At 61.0% G+C, this 21451-nt stretch overlaps 1 protein-coding gene across 1 annotated transcript in view; it reads left to right on the top strand.

The window, feature by feature from the left end:
* The window catches only part of LOC144729175 (unconventional myosin-X-like), a 67074-nt gene extending 45973 nt beyond the window's left edge, over positions 1-21101 (top strand). The window contains exons 19-46 of the mRNA XM_078609208.1: positions 578-658; positions 2143-2267; positions 3122-3236; positions 3693-3799; positions 4134-4337; positions 4837-4876; positions 5198-5455; positions 5567-5746; positions 6280-6484; positions 7023-7190; positions 8121-8246; positions 8281-8420; positions 9849-9963; positions 11340-11583; positions 11843-11938; positions 12173-12266; positions 12519-12574; positions 12873-13015; positions 13480-13677; positions 14302-14459; positions 15041-15164; positions 15389-15686; positions 16224-16431; positions 16574-16710; positions 17400-17562; positions 17909-18562; positions 18904-19095; positions 19364-21101. Of these exons, the coding sequence (XP_078465334.1) occupies positions 578-658; positions 2143-2267; positions 3122-3236; positions 3693-3799; positions 4134-4337; positions 4837-4876; positions 5198-5455; positions 5567-5746; positions 6280-6484; positions 7023-7190; positions 8121-8246; positions 8281-8420; positions 9849-9963; positions 11340-11583; positions 11843-11938; positions 12173-12266; positions 12519-12574; positions 12873-13015; positions 13480-13677; positions 14302-14459; positions 15041-15164; positions 15389-15686; positions 16224-16431; positions 16574-16710; positions 17400-17562; positions 17909-18562; positions 18904-19095; positions 19364-19747 (5013 nt within the window). The 3' untranslated portion in view covers positions 19748-21101. The remainder of the gene's footprint in view (positions 1-577; positions 659-2142; positions 2268-3121; positions 3237-3692; positions 3800-4133; positions 4338-4836; positions 4877-5197; positions 5456-5566; positions 5747-6279; positions 6485-7022; positions 7191-8120; positions 8247-8280; positions 8421-9848; positions 9964-11339; positions 11584-11842; positions 11939-12172; positions 12267-12518; positions 12575-12872; positions 13016-13479; positions 13678-14301; positions 14460-15040; positions 15165-15388; positions 15687-16223; positions 16432-16573; positions 16711-17399; positions 17563-17908; positions 18563-18903; positions 19096-19363) is intronic.
* The last annotated feature ends 350 nt before the right edge of the window (positions 21102-21451 follow it).

Raw genomic sequence — 21451 nt, 5'->3', positions numbered from 1 at the left:
GCAGTTAGAGGCAGTCACCCTCAAACAGCAGCGGAGGGCAGAGGAGCGACCCTTGCTAAAACGACCGGAGAACCAGACGGCTAACACGTTGCGAGATGGCACAGTAGGAGGAAAAGGTGGTGCATCTGCCAGATGTATCAGTCAGTCGACCCATGGCAACTGGGTCTGTCCCATGGCCTCCTCTTGGCAGAGGGACGTCGACTCTTCACGTTGCCTTAAGAAGTGCACTTAGCCTGGCACAAGCGCCGTAGCGACGTCGGTTGTTGTTGTGTGTGGGGAGCGTTGGCGCAGCGGGATCTACGGACCTGGCGACTCGAGTTGGATCGCCGCTCGCAGCCAACGTCGGCTAAAATTATATCAATTGGTCCTGGGCCCCCCCTAGGTTAACCCAGCCATAAAACAGTACCTGATATGTTGTGTAAACATCAGCATCGGGGAGCCGAAGATGACAAGGGCGTGGTGCTGGCCAACCAGCCCCTCGTGCGCCGTTCCGGCCTTCACAGTCGCTCGCTTAACAGCACTCGCCCCAGCAGTGTGTTAAAGGCTATACGGGGGATCTTTGTCTTTGTGGTGGCAGGACTCTCTGCACGCCCTCATGTCATCTCTGAGCTCCTCCAACCCATACTTTGTGCGTTGCATCAAGCCCAACGGTGACAAGGTACGCACACTCACTGGTGCACGCTCACAGTCGCGTTCGCTTAGCAGAGGCCCACAAGGTCTTGCTGGCATGCACTCGCTCACTCGCCCACATGCGCTCACTCACCCACACGTGCTCACTCACCCACACGCGCTCACGACCTGACACACACTCATAACCTCGCACTTTCAGTCTCATTGTCACTCGCACACTCGCGCGCTCGTTCGCATGCACGCACGCTCATGCTCAATGACACTCGCTTGCTCACACTGAGCGTCACTCGCCGGCGCTCACTTGCGCAGCCTCGTACACCCACGCTCGCTCATCACAGGAGCTCTTTCTTCCTCCCGTACGCTCACACTCGCTCAGGCCATCTCACGCCCGCGCTCTGTCGTTACGCTCGCAGTCCCCACGCTGCCTTGCACTCGTCCACGCTCGCCCACGCTCGCCCACGCTCGCTCGCCCACACCCTCACCCCGTCGCGTCGCGCCGGGAGTGAGCGGCGAGCGTCGTCAAGCGTCAGGATTCCCCGGTTCGGTCGTTACTCAAGGACCTCCTGTGTTCGCGGGTTTCGGGTCATCCGTGTTCCCGGGTCGGGGGTCGTCGACGGCAAGGGTGACGGGTCGCCCTCGCGAGCGGCTCGATACTCGCGTCGCTGTGCCGGGAGCGATGCACCGTCCGTGCCGGGCGGGGGGGTGGCGGTGCATCCGGCGCCGGGCACAAGGGACCCCCTCTTTGCGGACGGCTGAAGGGGAGCGTCTGTAGTCGGGGCTCCGCGTTGGCGTTCGTGCTCCGCGTGGCTCGGCCCGCGGGGCTCCGGGAGCCGGGGAGAGCGAGCACCCTTTGTGCCCCTTGGGCGGTTAAACAACAGCGGGTGATTGACAAGCACTGGACGAGGGCCCGTGCCACCACAGCGTGACTCACTCACCCCCAATTCCCCCGCCCACGGGGGACGTGGGGACGCAGGGCCACGAAGACACAGATACACAAGGACGAGAGGGGGGGGGGTACGCGGAGAAGAACGTGATTGTGCGGGAGCGAGGCGACCTGAGGACACGGCGACACAAGTTGCAGGGAGAAGAGAAGTGAGGGAGGGACGCAGAGACGGGGACACGGGGACAGGGAGGGCGTGGAGGGGCGGAGGAGACACAGGGGGCGCGGAGGAGACACGGGGACACGGGGGGGATGCTGGGCTACCGGTGGAGGAGGAGGAGAGAGGGGGAGGAGAGAGGAGGAGAGAGGAGGAGAAAGGGGGAGGGAAACGGGAGGGGGAGAGAGGCGAGCGGAGGAGAGAGTCGGGATGTCTTGAGAGCGCTGGGTGTGGCACAGCAAGCTGGGCACAGCGAGCGAGCCTCTCGCGCTCAGCTGGGCGCCGGGACTCGGCGCTCGTCCCCTAAGAAGCGCTGGCAATCGCGTAAGTGTCGTGCGTGCGTTGTTGTGGTTTATTTGTTTAGCGTGATTCGTTTGTTGTTCAGCGTGATGGTGGTTGTTGTTGTGCGAGGTAGATGTCGGCGCGCTTCGAGCCCACTCTGGTGCTGAACCAGCTGCGCTACTCGGGGATGCTCCACACGGTGCGCATCCGCCGCTCCGGCTTCCCCGTGCGCCGGCGCTTCCTCGACTTCACCGGCCGGTAACGCTGGCACACGCACAGGCTCGCACGCACGCATGCACACACTCGCACTCACGCATGCACACACACTCACACGCACGCACACACACTCGCACGCACACACACACGCACGCATACTCGCACGCACACGCACGCTCGCACACACACTCACACGCACGCACACACACTCGCACACACACTCACACGCACGCATACTCGCACGCACACGCACGCTCGCACACACACACTCGAACTTACACTCGCACGTACGCACATTCATCACATACACACGTTCGTACGCACACTCACACGCACACCCACGTACATGCATTTCCATGTACTCACACTCGCACGTACACACACACACACGTACATACACGTACATACACGCCCACGTACACACACTCACATACACTCACGTTTGTGCGTGTGCATGTCCGTGTGTATGCGCCGTCTCTCAGTGTTGCGTGTGTATGTGTGTGTGTCAGTGTGTATGTGCTATGTCTGTGTGTGCGTGTCGGTGTGTATGTGTGCGTGTCGGTGTGTATGTCAATGTTTGTGGGGAGCGGTGGTGTAGCGGTTAGCGTGCTGCGCTACGAACCTGGCGACCCGGGTTCGAAACTTGCTCACGGACAATATCAGCGGTGGTTATCTGAACCAGGGCTGTTGTGGTCTCTCCTAGGTCGACTTGGCCTTAAATGAGTAAATAGGGCGGTGGTAAACATCGCCACGGGGGAGAAAAAGGCGGCCGAGCGAGGGGCTATCCACAGCACCCCACTCATGTGCCGCGTCGGCCTTCATGGGTGCTGCCTAATTGCACTTGCACCAACGGTCTGTGTGAGCTACACGGGGGATCTTTGTCTTTGCCTGCCTAGGTACGCCGCACTGTGCCGCCCGATGTCTCTGCCGGACGATGAGCGCGCTCGCTGCGAGGGGCTGCTTGCAACCTTTGACCCCACGCGCACGCTGTGGCAGCTCGGCAAGACTAAGGCACGGGCACGCAGCCAACAGCGCACGCATACACACATGTACACACACGTGTACACACACGTGTACACACACGTGTACACACACGTGTACACACACGTGTGCACACACGTGTACACACACACATGTACACACACGTGTACACACACGTGTACACACACGTGTACACACACACGTGTGCACACACGTGTACACACACGCGCACACACACGCGTACACACACGTGTACACACACACGCAGACATACACACAAGTGTACACACACGTGCGCACACACACACGTGTACACACACGTGCGCACGCATACGTATGAAGAAACACGTACGAACGCACATGCACACGCGTGTACACAAATGCACACGTGTACACACATGCGCACACACGTATGTGTTGCCCACGCTGCCCGCGCTGCCCATGCTGCCCATGTTGATAGTGCTGCCCATGCTGCGCGTACTGCAGGTGTTCCTGCGCGAGAGCCTGGAGCTGCGGCTGGAGACGGAGCGCGACGCGGCATTCACACGTGCGGCCATCGCCATCCAAGCTCACGCACGCGGCCTACTTGCCCGGTATGCACACACGCACGTACACACGCACACACACGTACGCACACACACACACACGTACGCACACACGTACTCACGCCCACACGCACATACGCACACACCGGTTCGCACACGTGTGAACCGGACTTGGGCCTCGCCTAGGTCGGCTCAGCATTAAATGAGTACCCTAATGCGGTGTGTGATCATCAGCCGGGGCGTGGTGCTGACCACCCACTCTCTTGTGTGCCTCGTCAATAGGCGCTCGCTGACAGCACCTTGCTCCGACAGTCTGTTACAGGCCATACGGGGGGGATCTTTATCTTTTCCTCCGTGCGTGCGTGCATTTCGCCTGGCACAGGCGTCGGTACAGCGCGGTGCGCGCCGGCGCGCTGCTCCTGCAGCGCTGGCTGCGCGGGCGCCTGTGCCGCGTGCGCTTCCTGCGCTGGCGCCACGCGGCGCTCACCGCCCAGCGTCTCCGGCGGGGGGCGCTGGCGAGGAGGCGCTGCGCCGCCCTGCGGCACGAGAAGCGGATCCGGGCCGAGGAGAAGGAGCGCCAGGACAGGTGAGCGCCGCGTTGGCCCGCAGCAGCAGCAGCAGCAGCAGCAGCGGCGGCGGCGGCGGGTGGCGGCGGTGGCGGCGGCAGGAGCCGGCGTGGCCGGGGACGGCTGTGTGGCTAGGGGTGGCGAGGTGTGGAAGTGTGGCCAGGTGTGGCCAGGTGTGGATAGGAGTGATTAGGTGTGGTGGTGTGGCTTGGGATGTCTAGGGGTAGAGGTATGCCCAGGTGTGGTTAATTGTGGTGGTGTGGCAAGGGGCGGTGGTGCGACACAGAAATACGAGATTAAACAAGCTGTTTAAATCATGTTTGTATAGAACGTGCGGTGCAGCAGCTTGCAGGAGGACCTTGTTAGCCAGCGCAACGCGAGTGGCTCCCCCTAGCACCAGCGGCTATCGCTAGCCCCACTATTACCCAACTATCCAACCAGCGAAGAGTGCTAACCCCACGACACTGTCGCTGTACGCGTGCTGCTGCTGCTGATTGTCGATCTGCTTGTGTCGCGCAGGGAGAGGGAGCGGCTGGAGAGAGAGGAGGCGGCCAAGCGGGTGAGAGAGGGTGACTGGCATGGAGGGGGGGGGGGGTCACGGAGTGGGGGAGGGGCGGTCACGGGGTGGGGAGGGGGGTTCTCAATAACTAGAACGTTGATATTGATGAAGAGTTGGTGGTTATGGCTGTGATCATTTGGGTGTCGGTGGGGTACGGTGAACATGACGGTAGGGGTTGTGACGGTGGTAGACTGCGATGGTGATGGATATGAAGACCGCCACCGCCGTATGAAGACGGCGGCAGTGGTTGTGGTGTAGGTGAAGGCCGTGTGTGCGGTGACGGTGGCAGCGTGGGCTATGTCGTCGCTCGCCATATTGCAGAGGGAGCTGGAGACGCGTTTGCTGCTGGAGCAGGAGGCGGCAGCGGCGGCAGCGGCGCGTGGTTTGCCGGCGGAGGAAGCGGAGCCCGATGGTGACCCCGGTGGTGACCCCGGTGGGGGCGGCCTGCGGGAGATCCTGCTCCTGGAGCGCCAGATCGCCCGTCTGCAGCGGGAGCAGCGCGAGCGCGAGGCTGGGCTCAGCCGCGACGGCCGCGAGCAGCTCCAGCTGATCCGCAGCCAGCACGGGGCGGCGCACGCGGTGCGGCGCAGACACACGCAGACGCACATACGTGGACAAACACACACACACACTCAAAATAAGAGTGGAGTGAACGTAGCGCTCATGCGGTGTCCATGATAACCCCGTTAGCCTGCGAAGCCGGGCGCCCAGGACGAAGGAGGGGAGCCGCAGGAGCCGCCGGAGGTGGCGGCACTCCCAGAATGCCCAGCTGCCCGCGGTGTAGGGGGCAGCCAAGCTGAAGTGGCAACCATGGAGCTGCCCCCGCCACCCGCCCTGCTCAGCCAGGTCGACCTCCAGCCAGAACCCCAGGTAGGGGACATGGGCAACTTATTGGCTGCGTGGCTTTGTCTTTGTGTGTGCGGGGAGAGGTAGCATCGCGGTTAGCGCACTGCACCATGACCTTGGTGACAGGGCTAACATCAGTGATTTTCACTGGAGCTACATCTCGCTGCTGGAAGCTAAGCAGTTTGAGCCTGGATAGTTGTTGTGTGGCCGACCGCCGTGCAAAAAAACAGCTGCTGCGGACTGCTGTTGAGCTCCGTTGTGGGCAGCAGAGTGCAGCGCAGCAAGTGATGTTGTTGTTCTCTGCTGTGGTCTGATGTCTGTACTCCACGCCTTCACCAACCCACACTGACCAGTGTGGGGAAGTATGGTCAAACATCCCCCATAATCCGTACGGCATGAGGCGGAGACCCCCATCCAGCAGTGGATTGGCAAAATGGCTGGTGATTGTTGCTATGGCTAAGTCTTATCACCACGGTGATTTTCACCGGGGCAACGGTTGTTGTTTCTGCGGCGGCGTCCGTCGTCGTGGTCGTTGTTGCCGTGGCGATGGTTGCCAGTGCGCGGGTGGGGAGGAAGAGGAGCTGGAGCGTCTGGAGCTGGAGGCCCTGCAGGCGGCGCGGGAGTTTGTGATGGAGCTCGGCCTCTACGAGCTCGGGGATGGGCCGCCCCCCGCCAAGCCCCCCCGCTTCCTCGACCCCTTCCCCCCCGCCCCCCACGACGAGGAGGACGAGGGCTTCGTTGCCGGCGACGACGGGTTCAAAGGTCAGCCACACCGCTCAACGTGAACTCGTACGCGACTTCCACATGACCTGCTTTTGACCCCTACATGACCTCCATATCACCTCCATATGACCTTCATATGACCCCTCCCTACTTGAGTCCTCTATGACCTCCGCATGACACCTCCCCCTCTGATCTCTGCACAAAATTTACATAAGCTCCTCGTGACCTCAACTTGACCTCTGCATGATGTCTACATGCCCTCGTTTCGACCCCGACTTCCGACTTTTTATCTCCACGTGACCTTTCTGTGGCCTCTGCGTGCACTGACGACGACGATGTTGCACCAGTAGTGGTGGCAGCGTTAGTGGCGGCCACCGGGCGGTGATAACGGTGGCGTTAACGGTCGCGAGTGGTGGACGCTGACGAGCGGGCGTAGCAGTGGGTCACTCCGGCGAGTGAGTTCGGCTGCTGAGAGGTAATTCTCGTGCGTGTCCAAGCGTTTCCGGCGAGCCGTAGTTAGCGCCGCCGGATGGGGATCTCTGGGTGAGCGACGCTCTTCGCTTTCCGTCTACCCCAGATTCTCCGAACCCCAGTGAGCGGGGGGGTCGGGGCGAGCCGAGCGCCGGGGGTCAGCGTGCCAGCGGGGGGTCCTCCGAGGCAGACGGGGCTTTGTACCTGCTCCCCCCTGCCGCCGCTTGGCCCGCTCAGCTCGCCGCGCCCGGCCCTCCCGACCCGACGCCTCCAAGTGAGCGGGGGGGGGGGGGGGGGTGGAACGTCAGCTCCCAGCGAGGGAACGCAGCCTGGGCAGTGGCATCCCGTGGCTACGGCATGGGCCTTAGTGCGAGGAATAGCGGATGCGGGATGCTCGCTTAAGCGCCGCAGCGATTCAAAGCGCCTTGCATCTCGATCGCTCCGACGCCCAGATGTATTTTGTATATCGTAGCCTGGGGGGACCCCCCCCCCCGCCCCCTCCGGCCCATTGGCTCCGGCGCACGGCCTGCACACGCCCGGCTTCAGTGGCTACACCGCTGAAGCCTTCTTTCTTTCGTTGTGGTTGTTGCCAAAGTTGGGAGCCGGCCTCCAAGGTCCGAGTTCCCCTCCGCCCGGCTCCCGCTCTTCCCCTTGGGCACAACTCCGATGCGGCTCTTGTGGAGCGGTGCAGCGCGTGGGTGGTTTGGCTCTCGGCGCGTGTCGTGCCGAGTGAGCGGCGTGGTGTGCACTGGTGTGGTGCACCGTTGATGTTGAATTGTGTGGAGCGGCGTGACCAACAGTCTGGTTTATGTCAGGTGCTTCGGTTGGGGTGGTGTGTCGTAGGCGCGAGTGTGGCGAGCGTGCGCCGAGCTATGAACCCGGCGAGCAGAGTTTGGCTTCCGCTCATGATTATCTGAACCAGTCATGGGCCTCCAATAGGTCGACTGAGCCTCAAATATGAATACCTGATGTGATGTCGGGCGTGGTGCTGGCCACCCCCCCCCCATCCTCTCAGGTGCCGTGCCGGCCTTCATAGGTGCTGCTCACTAACAGCACTTGCCCCAACATCCTGTTAAGGCTATACGGAGGGGATCTTTGTCTTTCTGTAGAATAGTAGAGTACAGTGGTGGGGTGGTGCCACGTGACGCGTTGCCAGTCGCTAACCCCCCCCGACCCCCCGCCTCCTCTCCGTGGCCGCGAGCAGCCTCGGCGGGCCGCTGCTCGGAGATCTGGGCGGACGAGGTGAGGCCGGCCGTTGGAGAGGCAGAGGAGCTCGACTTCGAGGAGGAGGACGAGGAGGGCGACGAGGGCAGCGGGGGCCGGGCCGCCCGCGTCGGGGGGGGGGGCGGCGGGGGGCGGGGCAGGGGGGGCGGTGTCGATGCGCCGCGGGGGCCGGGCGGCGCACGCGCGCCAGCACTCGGCGTCGGGAGAGTCGCGGCTCTCGCTGGGCACGTACGCCAGCTCGGGGACCTACCGCTCGCTCTCCGAGGGGCGCACCTCCTCCGTGAGTGCCGCGTCGCGCACCGTGCAGCACACACGCCGCACCGTGCATCACGCACGCCGCACCGTGCATCACACACACCGCACCGTGCATCACACACGCCGCACCGTGCATCACACACGCCGCACCGTGCAGCACACATGCCGCACCGTGCATCACACACACTGCACCGTGCATCACACACTGCACCGTGCATCACACACACTGCACCGTGCATCACACACACTGCACCGTGCATCACACACACTGCACCGTGCATCACGCATGCCGCACCGTGCAGCACACACACTGCACCGTGCATCACACACACTGCACCGTGCATCACACACACCGCACCGTGCATCACACACACTGCACCGTGCATCACACACGCCGCACCGTGCATCACACACGCCGCACCGTGCATCACACACACTGCACCGTGCATCACACACACTGCACCGTGCATCACACACGCCGCACCGTGCATCACACACGCCGCACCGTGCATCACACACACTGCACCGTGCATCACACACACTGCACCGTGCATCACACACGCCGCACCGTGCATCACACACTGCACCGTGCATCACACACACTGCACCGTGCATCACACACGCCGCACCGTGCATCACACACACTGCACCGTGCATCACGCATGCCGCACCGTGCAGCACACACACTGCACCGTGCATCACACACGCCGCACCGTGCATCACACACGCCGCACCGTGCATCACACACGCCGCACCGTGCAGCACACACACTGCACCGTGCATCACACACACTGCACCGTGCAGCACACACACTGCACCGTGCATCACACACGCCGCACCGTGCATCACACACACTGCACCGTGCATCACACACACTGCACCGTGCATCACGCACGCCGCACCGTGCATCACACACGCCGCACCGTGCATCACACACACTGCACCGTGCACCGCACCGTGTTACACGATGCACGGATCACGCTGTGGTTACGTCACACGTCCCATAATGTCGCACCGTGCGTGGTCGCACCTCACAGCGTCACGCCGCGCATGTCACTACGCCGCGCAGATCCTCCTGCACTGTGAGTGTACGACGTGTGTACGTGAAACCGGTTAGCGTGTCTACGTGAAACCGGTTAACGTGTGTACGTGAAACCGGTTAACGTGTGCGTGTGCGCACGCGTGCCTGCTGGGGAGTGGTGGTGGGTGTAGCGGTTAGCGCGCCGCGCTACGAACCCGGCGACCCGAGTTGGATTCCCGCTCCTGGCCAACATTGGTGACGATTGTCTAAGCCAGTCCTGTGCCTGCAGTCGACTCGGAGACAAAGTTGGACGGGCACGGTGCTGGCCTCATCACCCGCTTGTAGGTGTGCCATGCCAACCTTCATAGGTGCTTGCCAACATCACCGTGTAGGCTATATGGGTGGTCTTTGTCTATGTATGCATGTGTTCAGCTGGAGGACAGCGAGGATGAGTTGGAGTCCCTGTTGAGCGAGGAGTTTGGCCGGAGGGAGGCTATCTACAGCTCCGTGGGCGTTCCCTACTTCCACAGCTTCCTCTCCATAAAGGGTACCCACTCACCCACTCACTCGCTCACCCCGCTCACCGCTCACTCGCTCAGCAACTTACTCATTCACCTGCTCACTCACTTGCCCTCTCACTCATTCACCCATGCATCGTATCACTTACCCGCTTATCTACTCACTGACTCACCCACTTATATTGCTACCCGCTTGCCCACTCACAATGGCAGAAGACAACCTTATTTTCCAGATTCTCAACTGCTGTACCACAGCTTCTCCGCTGCTTTACCACGACGGAGTTTCAGCCGTTCTTGTGCAGTGCACGATTTCTATGGAGGGCAGACTCGCGATAACGGGGGGAGTGCAACGCTGCCCGGCCAACGTGAACACCAGGGCTGCCCCTGGCTGTCTGGGCCCTCTCTGGGTGTCTGGTGGTGTCTGGGTGTCTGGGTGCTGTCTGGCTGCTGTCTGGGTGCTGTCTGGCTGCTGTCTGGGTGCTCTCTGGCTGTCTGGCCTACGATCTTCCTCCGGTCTCCGTCCGGCCGTTCTGCACATTCTACTTTTAATCCTCATCGGATGTTTCCCATGAGAGAGATAAGTGTGTTTTTTCTCTCTTTTGTGAGACAATGGGAGACCTTGCACATTTTTCATTAAACCTCCCACAGTTTGGCCATCAATCTCTTTGCCTTTTATGGAGCGAGCGATAGTTTGTGCGCGTGTTTGGCCTCGTGTGCCGTGCCCGTTGTAGCGCAGCTTAACGGTTTAATGGCTACAAAGGGGGGGGGGGCGGAATGGGCATCTGTCGGCGCATTATGAGCCAACGGGGTTCTGATGGTAACGTCGCTCTCAAGTCAAGTTCGACTCCTGTCTGTCGTGCTACGTTCGTTCACAAGACAACATAGATACTCAAACAACCTTTAACTTAATCATTTGCTAATGATCATTGTGACGAGTATGAAAAGGCTTTGCAGTTTTTTCCTGGATTTTTCTGTTTGCGCATATTCACTTTAAGATGTTTTCTTGTTCATGTTTTAGTTTTTTGTTTGTTGCGGTTGCACCCAATTCAAGAGCCGAATGGCTCACAGGGCTATACCAAATAAATGAAACTGAAACTGACATGGCCAAGACAAACAGTAATTAGTATTTAATCTTCTTGGTTCTTTCGGTAAAGTCACGTAGAAGGGAAATAATAAAATAATAAAAAATAAAGCATAATAAAATAATTATATAAGAACCAAGAAGATGAATCTCTGCAGTCACGAAAGCTTAAAATCGAAATTTAGTATTTAATCGTACCAAGCACCAAAAGTGTTTTTTTAATATAATGGATCACTGTCTACCTGCGTGCAGGCGCATGCGTGCGTGGTTGTGACTGTCACCCTCTGTCACCCTCCTCCTCCTCGTCCATGGTGGTGTCCGCAGGGGGCCTGATGAACGCGTGGCGCCGCCGCTGGTGCGTGCTCAAGGACGAGACGTTCCTCTGGTTCCGCGCCAAGCAGGAGGCGCTCAAGGCCGGCTGGCTGCTCAAGAAGGGCGGCGGCGCCTCCACGCTGTCGCGCCGCAGCTGGAAGCGCCGCTGGTTCGTGCTGCGCGGCGCCGTGCTCACCTACTACGACGGCGACGCCGAGGAGAAGCCCCGCGGCACCGTCAGCGTGCACGCCGCACGGTGCGTCCGCAGCGTCCACGCGTTGCGACAAAGCGCCGCGCTGCACCGCACAGTAGCACCACACAGTAGCACCGCACAGTAGCACCGCACCGCACAGTAGCACCGCACAGTAGCACCACACCGCTCCGCGCTGCACCGCGCTCAACGGGACTACGCCGCGGTCGGGCGTGGTGCTGGCCACCCAACCCCTCGTTTGCCGTGCCGGCCTTCACAGCACTTGCCCCGACAGTCTGTTAACGGGGGAGCTTTGTCTTTGCAGGGAGATCCTGGATGGTGGGGGCCGGGAAAATGGGATCGACATCGTGATGAACGAGCGCAAGTACCACCTGGTCGCTGAGTCTCCTGAGGACGCCAGGTGACAACCCCTCCCTCCCCCCTACCTCCCTACCCCCTACCTCTCTCCCTCCCCCCTCCCTTCCCCCCCGTGTGATCCACCAATCCTGTCTCGACAGTGCTGGATTTTAGGCCTCTATGCGCATGCGTGTTCCCGAGTTCAAGCGTGTGTGTGTTTCTGAATTCTAGTGCATATGCTTTTGCATGTCTGTGTGTGTCCCTGAGTTGATGTACGTTGATGCCCGTGCGTGTGTAGCGAGTGGTTCAGTATTTTGAGCCGAGTCCACGCTGCATCGGACAAGGAGCTGCAGCTGATGCACAGCGAGCAGGCGAACCCCAAGAATGCGGTGGTGAGATGCACACACATCGACATGCACGCACACGCGCCCACACACACACGCAGATCAACAACAACAGGCGTCGTTTGCTCTTAAGTGCCGGTGACGTCACCGCCACGACTCTTGTACCCGGTTAGGTTCATAATGCCGCTCGACTGATTAGGAGTGAGATCTGCGGTGACGCGTGGTGAGACGTAGCGACACGCTATGACATGGGGTGACATGCGGTGGCGCGCCGTGAACCTGCTCTCTGTGTGTCTGCAGGGCACGATGGATGTGGGCGTCATCGACTCGGTGTGCGCGTCCGACAACCCCGACCGGTAAGGGTCACCGCCGGAGCCACCACGGGGGCTGTGCCACCAGGGTCGTGGCTAGAGCTGGGGTTCGGGTCTGGTGCTCGGGGTTGGGGTTATGGTGGTTGGTGTTGGATTTAGGTTTCGGGTTAGGAGTTGGGGTTGGGGTTAGGAATGGTGCCGGGATTCGAATCTGGGATTTGGGTAAGTGGTTGGGAATTCATTTAGGGGATGGGATTGGCGTTAGGAGTTGGGGCTAGTGGTTATGGCTGTGTGCGTGTGTGTGTGTAATTGCATGCATATGCTATTGCGTGCGTAACCGCAGGCCGCACGGGTTTGTGATCATCACGGCCGAGCGCGTGCTGCAGTGTAACGCTGACTCAGCCGAGGAGATGCACCACTGGATCGCGCTGCTGCAGCGCAGCAAGGGGGATGCGCGTGTCGACGGACAGGAGTTCATTGTGCGCGGTGAGAGTCCCCAGCTCGTGGGGGGCTCGCCACGTGGTTTTCTCGCTCACTCGCTCGCACGAGCACTTGCTTGCTGGCTCGTTCACCGCTCGCGAGCTCGTCACTCTGTTATTCCATCGCTCCTTCACTCCCCGACTCTCCCGCTCAGCCACACACTTACACACTCACTCGCTCAGGCACATGCTTGCGAGCTGCCATATCACCGACTTGGTCACCCCCTCTATCCCACCTCTGCCCACCCTCTCAATCGCCGACTCGTAAACGTTGCTCACCCCAACCCTCACGCCATCACATGTGGACACGCACGCTCGCTGCAGAACGAGCGACGCGAGAGCCACGGCGATGGCGCCGTCCGTGATTGCTCCGGCCGCTCGCGCCGTGCGGTCCTCGGCGACGCGCCGCGATGCTTCCGTGACGCTCGCGCTCTTCCGCTTTGCCCCCCCCCGCGTCTCCCACCTGCGCAGGTTGGCTGCACAAGGAGGGGAAGGCCGGCAGCGCCCGCAGCGGTCACAGCGGCGCCGTCCCCAAGCTCAAGAAGCGCTGGTTCGTGCTCACGCACAACTCGCTGGACTGCTACCGCAACGCGGAGCGAGCCGCCCCCAAGCTGGGCACGCTGGTGCTCAACAGCCTGTGCTCCGTGAGCCAGCACGACGACACCACGGGTACGGCCGTGACACCGCGACGCAGAGCCAGCCGCCGAGGTCGTGTCCGCCGCTCCGAGCGTAGCGATCGCCAGGGGAAACGCCGGCTGGGCTCGTTGGCGTTCACGAGAGTGACGCAGGGTTCACGACAAATTGCCGCGAACAAAAGCGGAAGTCAAAAATAAAGCGCGGCGATGGAACGCGTAGAAATCGGGGCAAAAAGGAACTGCGTCGTCACATGAGAACCGAGCGAGCCATCAATGCCCCTCCCCATTTCGTAATGATGAATCCAGACATTGGCCAATACCCACATGGAGTGTCGCAATTACTCAAGTCTGCAATTGTCGCCTCAGCGTCCAAACGATCCATGCCCCCCGCCAGTGATTTGGCAGCCCGCATCGCGAGCGTAGCCATTGGACGACATCGGCCTCCACTCACGATGTGGCCGCCTTTGGTGGTGTCAGCTTTGAAAGTCGATATTCCGCGTTGAGTGTTGATGCTGCGTTGGTTGACGAGGTCGCCGCCCAGGCTACTGGTGCGTCGTGGTGTAGGGCAGGAAGCACTCGTGCAACCCATCCACGCGGCTCGTGTTGACGGCGTCGGGCGTTGACGTTCCATGCCGGTGTTGGTGACGGTGCCGCCCAGGCTACTGGTGCGTCGTGGTGCACGGCAGGAAGCACTCGTGCCGCCTCTACACGCGGCTGCAGAGCGAGGCGTCGCGCTGGGCCGACTCGGTGCAGTCGGTGATCGACTCCAAGGTTCCCGTCGAGACGCCGACACAGCAGCTCATCCAGGAGATCAGGGTGGGCACACGAGCACATGAGCACACGCGCACACAGATCCCCCCCCCCCCCACCTCCTCCGTAGCATCAACAGAATGTCGGGGCAAGTGCTGATTCCGAGCACTTAAAGAAGGCCGGTACGGCCTGGCCGCCTTTGTCTCCTCGGTGCTGATGCTTTTAGACACTGCACCAGGTACTTATTTAGGGATGAGTCGGCCTAGAGGTGGTACAGGACTGATTTTCAGATATTCGCCACTGTGGATGTGGTCCGAATACGGGTGAAGTGTGGTGCGTCAACCACTGCGCCACCACTCCTCACGCACGCACATATGTACACACACGTGCACACGCAAGCACCTGCTGCTTTCTGCACACACAAACGCATGTATGCATGCACACACATGTGTCCGTGCCCGGCTATGTGGTCTGGTGATCGTGGTGGAGATTACTATGAGCGTGGCGATGGTGTTGGTGATTCTGCAGGAAGGATTGACGATGTTGACGATGTTGGTGACTATGATGATGATGATGTTGTTGATGATGTTGTTGATGATGACGATGATGATGATAATGATCTCCTGACCCCCCCCACCCCCGTGCAGGACAACAGTGCGAATCCGGAGATAGTGGAGCAGATTTACCGACGCAACCCGATCCTGCGCTACTCGCCGCACGCGCTGCACTCCCCACTGCTGCCCCTTCCCTACGGCGACGCTAGCCTCTCCCGTGAGCTCCCAGGGCAGCCCGGCCACGTCACGTGACACACGCGGCGTCACGTGACCCACCCCGCATTACGCAACACACACCGGGTTTACCGCTTGTTGCTGCAGAGGGTCGCGGTTAGAGCCAAGAAGTAGAAAGAGTAGGCCATGTGCGCCAGTGTCCCGGCGACAAGACATTTCCAAAAATCTCCCTCCCTACCCCCCCCCCGACCGCCCCCCCCCCCGTAGTGCAGCGAGAGTGCGGCTACGGGAGGCTGCAGGAAGAGGCGGTGCGCCTGTTCCAGCGGGTGCAGGAGCTGGAGACGGCCGCCGACCCCGTGCCGCCGGTGCAGGCCGTGCTGCGCGCGTGCCGCCACCTGCGCCCGCTGCGCGACGAGCTTTACCTGCAGCTGGTGAAGCAGACGAGCGCCCACCCGGCGCCCGGCTCCGCCGCCGCGCTGCGCCTCTGGCAGGCGCTGGCGTGCGCCGTCTGCGCCCTGCCGCCCGGTCGCGCCGTGCTGCGCTACCTCAAGATCCACCTCAAGCGGTGGGCGCACGCAGTGGTGGGGGGGGGGGGGGGCCCGTCACGGAATTTTGGGGGGTCGGCATGTTGGCTCAGGGGTTGGGAGTTGGAGTTGAGAATGAGAGGGGGGAGTTTGGACTTGGGGGGGGGGGGTGGAAGTCGGGATCGAGGGTCGGAGTAAAGTTGTTGGGGTTAGCGCACGCTTAGTAGTAATAATAATAATGATTTACACTTCTTATATTCCTTGCACAATGTCTCAAGGCGCCGTGCGTCACAAGGACAACGATAATAAAGAAAGAACCGGGCGGCAGAGCAGAGCCAGGGAGGAATGTAGGCCATTAGAAGAAAGGTGTTTTTAAAAGATGTGGTTTTTAGTCGGGACTTAAAAGCATCAGCGCTGTCGGAGAGCATAATCTCTCAATGGCAGACGTATCTGCCTGTGCCTTAAAGCGTACGCGTGCGTGCATGCGTGTGTACGTGTGCGTGTGTACGCGTGCGTGTGTACGTGTGCGTGTTTACGTGTTTGTGCGTGCGTGCGTGTGTGTGTCCGCGCGTGAGCAGCGCGCGCGAGGATCATGCCGGCTCGGAGACGGACCTCTTCTGCGCGTTCATCCAGGACGCGTTGCGGCGCTCGCGGCCGCGCGAGGCGGTGCCCTCGCGTGCCGAGCTGCGCGCCGTGATGGCACGCGCCGAGATGAGCGCCACGGTGCACTGCCACGGCGGCGGGGCCTGCCGCATCTCCGTGCACCCCTACACCACCGCCGGCGAGGTGCGGGCCCCCTCAGCGCCACGACGCGTCTTCGCGGCGAGCGCCGTCAGTGACCGCCTGCGAACGCCAACGATGATGTTTGCGCACGGCAGCAGGTGCACGTTACGTTCGCGTGTCCGTGCGTGCGTGCGCGCGTGGCCAGGTGGTGGAGAAGCTGCTGCGGGGCCTGGCGATGGCGGATAGCCGGAACTGGTTCTCTCTGTTTGAGCGCCGCGACGGCACCGACCGCGCCGTGGAGGCGCGCGCCCTTGTCGCCGACGTGCTCGCCGGCTTCGAGAGGTGCGCTTCACGACCGCCACCCCCCACCGCTCCTGTGAATGTCATTCTCGTTTAAAGCCTAGACAATATACAAAAAACAACGACTTCACACTAGATATTATTATTATTCTCACTTTGCTGAATGCTCCGAGTACGGGAGGAGGATTTTGTGACAAGAGCATGATGGCAACAGGGATACAAATAATAACAACGCACGTAATATATACGTGCGTGCGTTTGTGTGCACGTGTGTGCGTGCGTGTGTGTGCACGTGTGTGCGTGCGTATACATGCGTGTGTGTGTATGCGTATTTGTGTGTGCGCGCGTGTGTACATGCGTGTGTACGTGCGTGTGTGTGCGCGTGTGTGCGTGTATGTGTGCGTGCGTATACGTGCGTGCGGAGCAGTAGTGTAGCGGTGAGCGCTTGGCTACGAACCCGGCGTGCCGAGTTCGATTCCCGCTCACGGCCAACACCAGTAACGTTTATCTGAACCGGTCCTGGGCCTCTCCTAAGTCGACTCAGCCTCAAATGAGTACCTGGTGTGGTGTGTAAACATCGCCATTGGGGAGACAAAGGCAGTCGGGCGTGGTGCTGGCCACCCACGCCCACGTGTGCCGTGCCGGCCTTAATAGGTGCTCGCTAACAGAACTTGCCCCAAATAGTCTGTTAAGGCTACACGGGAGGGTCTTTGTCTTTGTGTGCGTGACAGGCTGGCGGACGAGCGGGGGCTGCGGGAGGTGGAGGATCCTGGTGGAGGAGCGGGGGGCAGTGTGGGGGGCCAGGGTGCTCAGCTCTACTTCAAGCTCTACTGCTTCCTGGACACGCACAGCGTGGCGCCCGACAGCGTCGAGTTCGCGTTCATGTTCGAGCAGGTGAGACGGCGATGTCATCGTGTCCGATGCACGGTACACTCCAACGATTAGCGCACGGCGTTATCGGGTGGCGTGCGTCCTCAGCAGAGACACAGCCACAGAAGTGCCACCGTGGCCATGCAACCCAAGCGACGGACCGCACAGTGAACCCACTGTGGTCTGCGCTCCTTCAACGGAACGAGGAGCAATGACAATGCCGATTTGGTTCTGGTGATTTCCTCGCGGCATTTTAAGGGTGATGTTGTCGTGGTGGTGGTGATGGTGATGTCACGGTGATGTCACCGTGATGGCGATGCTTTGGCGATGGTGATGTCACATTGACGTTAACGCCGCGCGTCCCCCCCAGGCCCACGAGACGGTCATCAGCGGCCACTTCCCGGCTCCGGACGAGACGCTGCAGCAGCTGTCCGCGCTGCGCCTGCAGTATGCGCTGGGCGACCTGGCGCTGGCCTCGCTCCCCGCCTCCTCCCCCTCCTCGTCCGCCTCCTCCCCCTCCTCGTCCGCCATCTCCTCATCATCCTCCTCCTCCTCCTTGGCCTCCTCACCGACAGCCTCAGGCCTGCCCCCCTTACCCCCGCTGGAAGACATCTACCCCTTGGCCCGCCTCAGGGCTCGCGTCACTCAGTCCACCAAAGTCACCTCCCTGCAGCCCCAACCGATGGCGCCGCCGCCGCCGCCGCCGGAGAAGAAGCGTTCCAGCTTCCTGGACGGAACGCTGCGGCGGAGCCGGCGCAGCAGCAACAGCAGCAGCGGCGGCGCGAGCGGCGCCGGGGGCAACTCGAAGCGGCGGCACAGCCAGGGGCAGGCGGCGGGCCCGGCGAGCGCGGCGCCCACGCCGGCGCTGGAGATGTGGGTGCAGGAGGAGGAGCAGGCGGTGCGCGCCGGCGTCGTCGACAAGTGGCGGCGGCTGCACGGCGTGGGGCAGGAGCGAGCCATGGCGCTCTACATGGCGCTTGTGCGCGAGTGGTCGGGGTACGGCGCCACGCTCTTCGACGTCGAGGTAGCGACTCGTTTCATTTCCCACCGCCCGACGCGCCACCCAGCCCCTCGTGTGCTGTGCCGCCCTTCATAGGTGCTCTCTTACAGCACTTGCTCCAACAATCTGTAAAGGGCTAAATGGGGGACCTTTGTCTTTTTATTCTGTGTGTATGCCTTACCGCCTGTGTCGTATCTATATCTGCTGTTCTCCCATCTCTCTCTCTCTGCGCGCTATGTGCCTGGCGTGGCGTCTAACATCACCACGCGGGAAAGGCCGCCCTTCAGAGGTGTCGCTCGCCAACAGCACTTGCCTCCGACAGTCCATTACAGGCTAACGGGGGGACCTTTGTCTTTGCTCGTTAGTGCAAGGAGGGCGGCTTCCCGTGCTCCCTGTGGCTGGCGGTGGGCGCCACGGCGGTGTCCGTGTACCGGCGCGGCGAGCCGAGTCCCCTCGACACGTTCCCCTACGAGAACATCCTGTCGTTCGGGGCGCCGCTGCACAACACCTACAAGATCGTGGTGATGGAACGCGAGATGCTCTTCCACACGCCCCAGGTACTCGCAAGCGAACGCTCGCAAACACGCTTGCTCACTCGCTCGCTCGGTGATGGTGGTCGGACACAGTGCAGTGACGATGGGGGAGATGAAATGGTGTAGAGGCCGAGTCCTCAGCACGGGTGGAGGAATCAACGAGTGAAGCTCACGGAAGAGCGGCCACTGTGGTAGCGACAGAAGAGTGGTAAGGAGGCGACCGACCGCCGGCAGGGCGCGTGACTCGAGTGACTTCCTCCTTAACGAGCCGCTGCGGTTGTTGCCCTTGCAGGTGGTGGAGGTGGCCAAGCTGATGAAGGCCTACATCAACGTCATCGTCCGGGACCGCTACGGCACCCGCCCAGGGGACGCCAGGGCCTCGGGGGTCCCGGCCGGTTCCCTGGGACTCGGGGTACTCGGAGGCCTCGTGGGGATGGGAGGCCGCGCGATCCCCATGGAGATCGTGGGCACTGCGGGGATCGGCGAGAGTCTCGCGGGAGCGTGCGGGGTGACCGTGGCGGCCGATGGGACCGCGGGGTTCGGGAGGAGCGGGGAATCTTCCGCGGGGAGCGGCGGGCGAAGTAGAGAAAGTGGGGGGCTCGGAGGGAGTGGGGGGCCCCGGAGGAGTGGGGGATCCGGGGGGAGTGTCCGCTCCACGAAGGAGACCCTGCTCTGATGTGACATGCCGACCGTCTCTCGCGAAATCCCCGAGGATCCGCAGGCCACGGTGACCCCAAACAATTGCTCCGGATGACCATGATACCCTGGGCCACAGATGCTAAAGGTCACCTTGTCTTCAGGACCCACCCCGCGCAGCTCGTCGCGACCCAGCGTCGCTGACCTCTCCAGCTCCTGCACCTTCAAAGGCCTTTAACTCGGCGTTCCGCTAGCGTCGTCGGTCTTCCCCCGCGTTGGAGGGAGCCCGTCCGATCGTCGCCAAGGCCCGACGTGGCCCCCAGCGGGGATCGTGACGGAAACCCCGGTGCCCGGGGGGGGGGGGGGTGGGGGGGGCCTGGTGCCTGCATCGTGTACCACTTGCCGCGTGCGTGAGGGACGGCCGTGGCAGGGCGCAGCCCCTTGGCGTCGCGAGGGATCTCGTGGTGGGGTGGCCCTGGCGGTGGGCGGGGTGAGGGACCCGGACTTGGCGCGGTGGCCTCTTGCGCTGTCCTCCAGCGTTCCAGATAATGCTTCGGGGCTCTGCGAGTGCTTTCACCTCCGACGTTGACGCCGTGTGTGCGTGCACGTGTGTGTGCGTGTATGAAATGTTTTCAGATTTTTTTTCTGGGGTGGGGCAGTGAACCCAGCGACTTGAGTTCGATTTCCCGACTGTGGGTCGCGTCTCGGTGGCGAAGCCAATAAACCCAGCAGCAACATTAGCAGCAGCAGGACGTTCTAGCCACCCCCCTTCATCAACACTCAACGTCGAGTCGGACCTCGCCCAACGTGCCGGGGGGGTCGGAGGTTACGTTGGGAAAAACCGCGGTCAGTAAACGATCGGCCTCGAGGGAAAGAACTGGGGGGTAGCGTCCCTGGGTTCTGAAGTTATCGCCCCGTCCCCTCATTGTTAGCTAATTCTACACGATTTCCCCGACTTGCTATAACGTAGCAAAAAAAAAGACACATGTAAATAGAATTAAACATAGAATGAAACAAGTGAAATTTTAAAATGTTACTTCGATGGATGATTATGATGATGGTGATTATCCCCTACTCACACTAACTTATAGTTTCCACGCGATTTTCGCCTTTGTTATCACAGCAAAACGACACATGCACACACACGTTAGTAACGCACACAGTTAGTAACGTACACAGTTAGTGAAAGAAAATTGGGACGTAAAGCTAAATTTCAAAACGTGAAACCGAAAACGTTTTTTTTTACTTACGACGACGGCGACGATGTTGGTGGTGGAGGCGCTGGAGGGACTTGCAAGCGGACCGCGCACGAGTTTTCGAAGCGGCAGGGGTTGGAGTATTTCGGTGGTGTCAAACCGCCTCCATCCGGAACATCACCCCCCCTCACCCCCACCCCTCACCCCCCCCCACACCCCCACCCCCTCACACCCCCCACCCCCCACCCCTCACCCTTCACCCCCCCACCCCCACCGTGTCCAGGATAAAAAACGTACCTCAATTAGTGCACCGCGTATCGCCGAAACACGCGTTCGGTCAAACGGCGTTGGACAATGTGTGAGAATCTTTATTTATGCTGGAGAAATCCGATGAGCTATGAAGCTCTTTTTCACAGATGTCCAGTTGGTGCGGGTATGGGATCTGTATAGTCAAACAATCCCCGTGACTGACGTCACGTGGGAGGCCTTCATCCAGCAGCGGATTGACAAAAGGCTGTAATTATTATTAAGTACAATGCAATATCACT

Source organism: Lampetra planeri, chromosome 31 (genome assembly GCF_965212315.1).
Source record: "Lampetra planeri chromosome 31, kcLamPlan1.2.h2, whole genome shotgun sequence".
Taxonomy (NCBI): domain Eukaryota; kingdom Metazoa; phylum Chordata; class Hyperoartia; order Petromyzontiformes; family Petromyzontidae; genus Lampetra; species Lampetra planeri.
The sequence above is the reverse complement of the archived record's forward strand: the minus strand, read 5'-3'. Positions and strand labels throughout refer to the sequence as shown.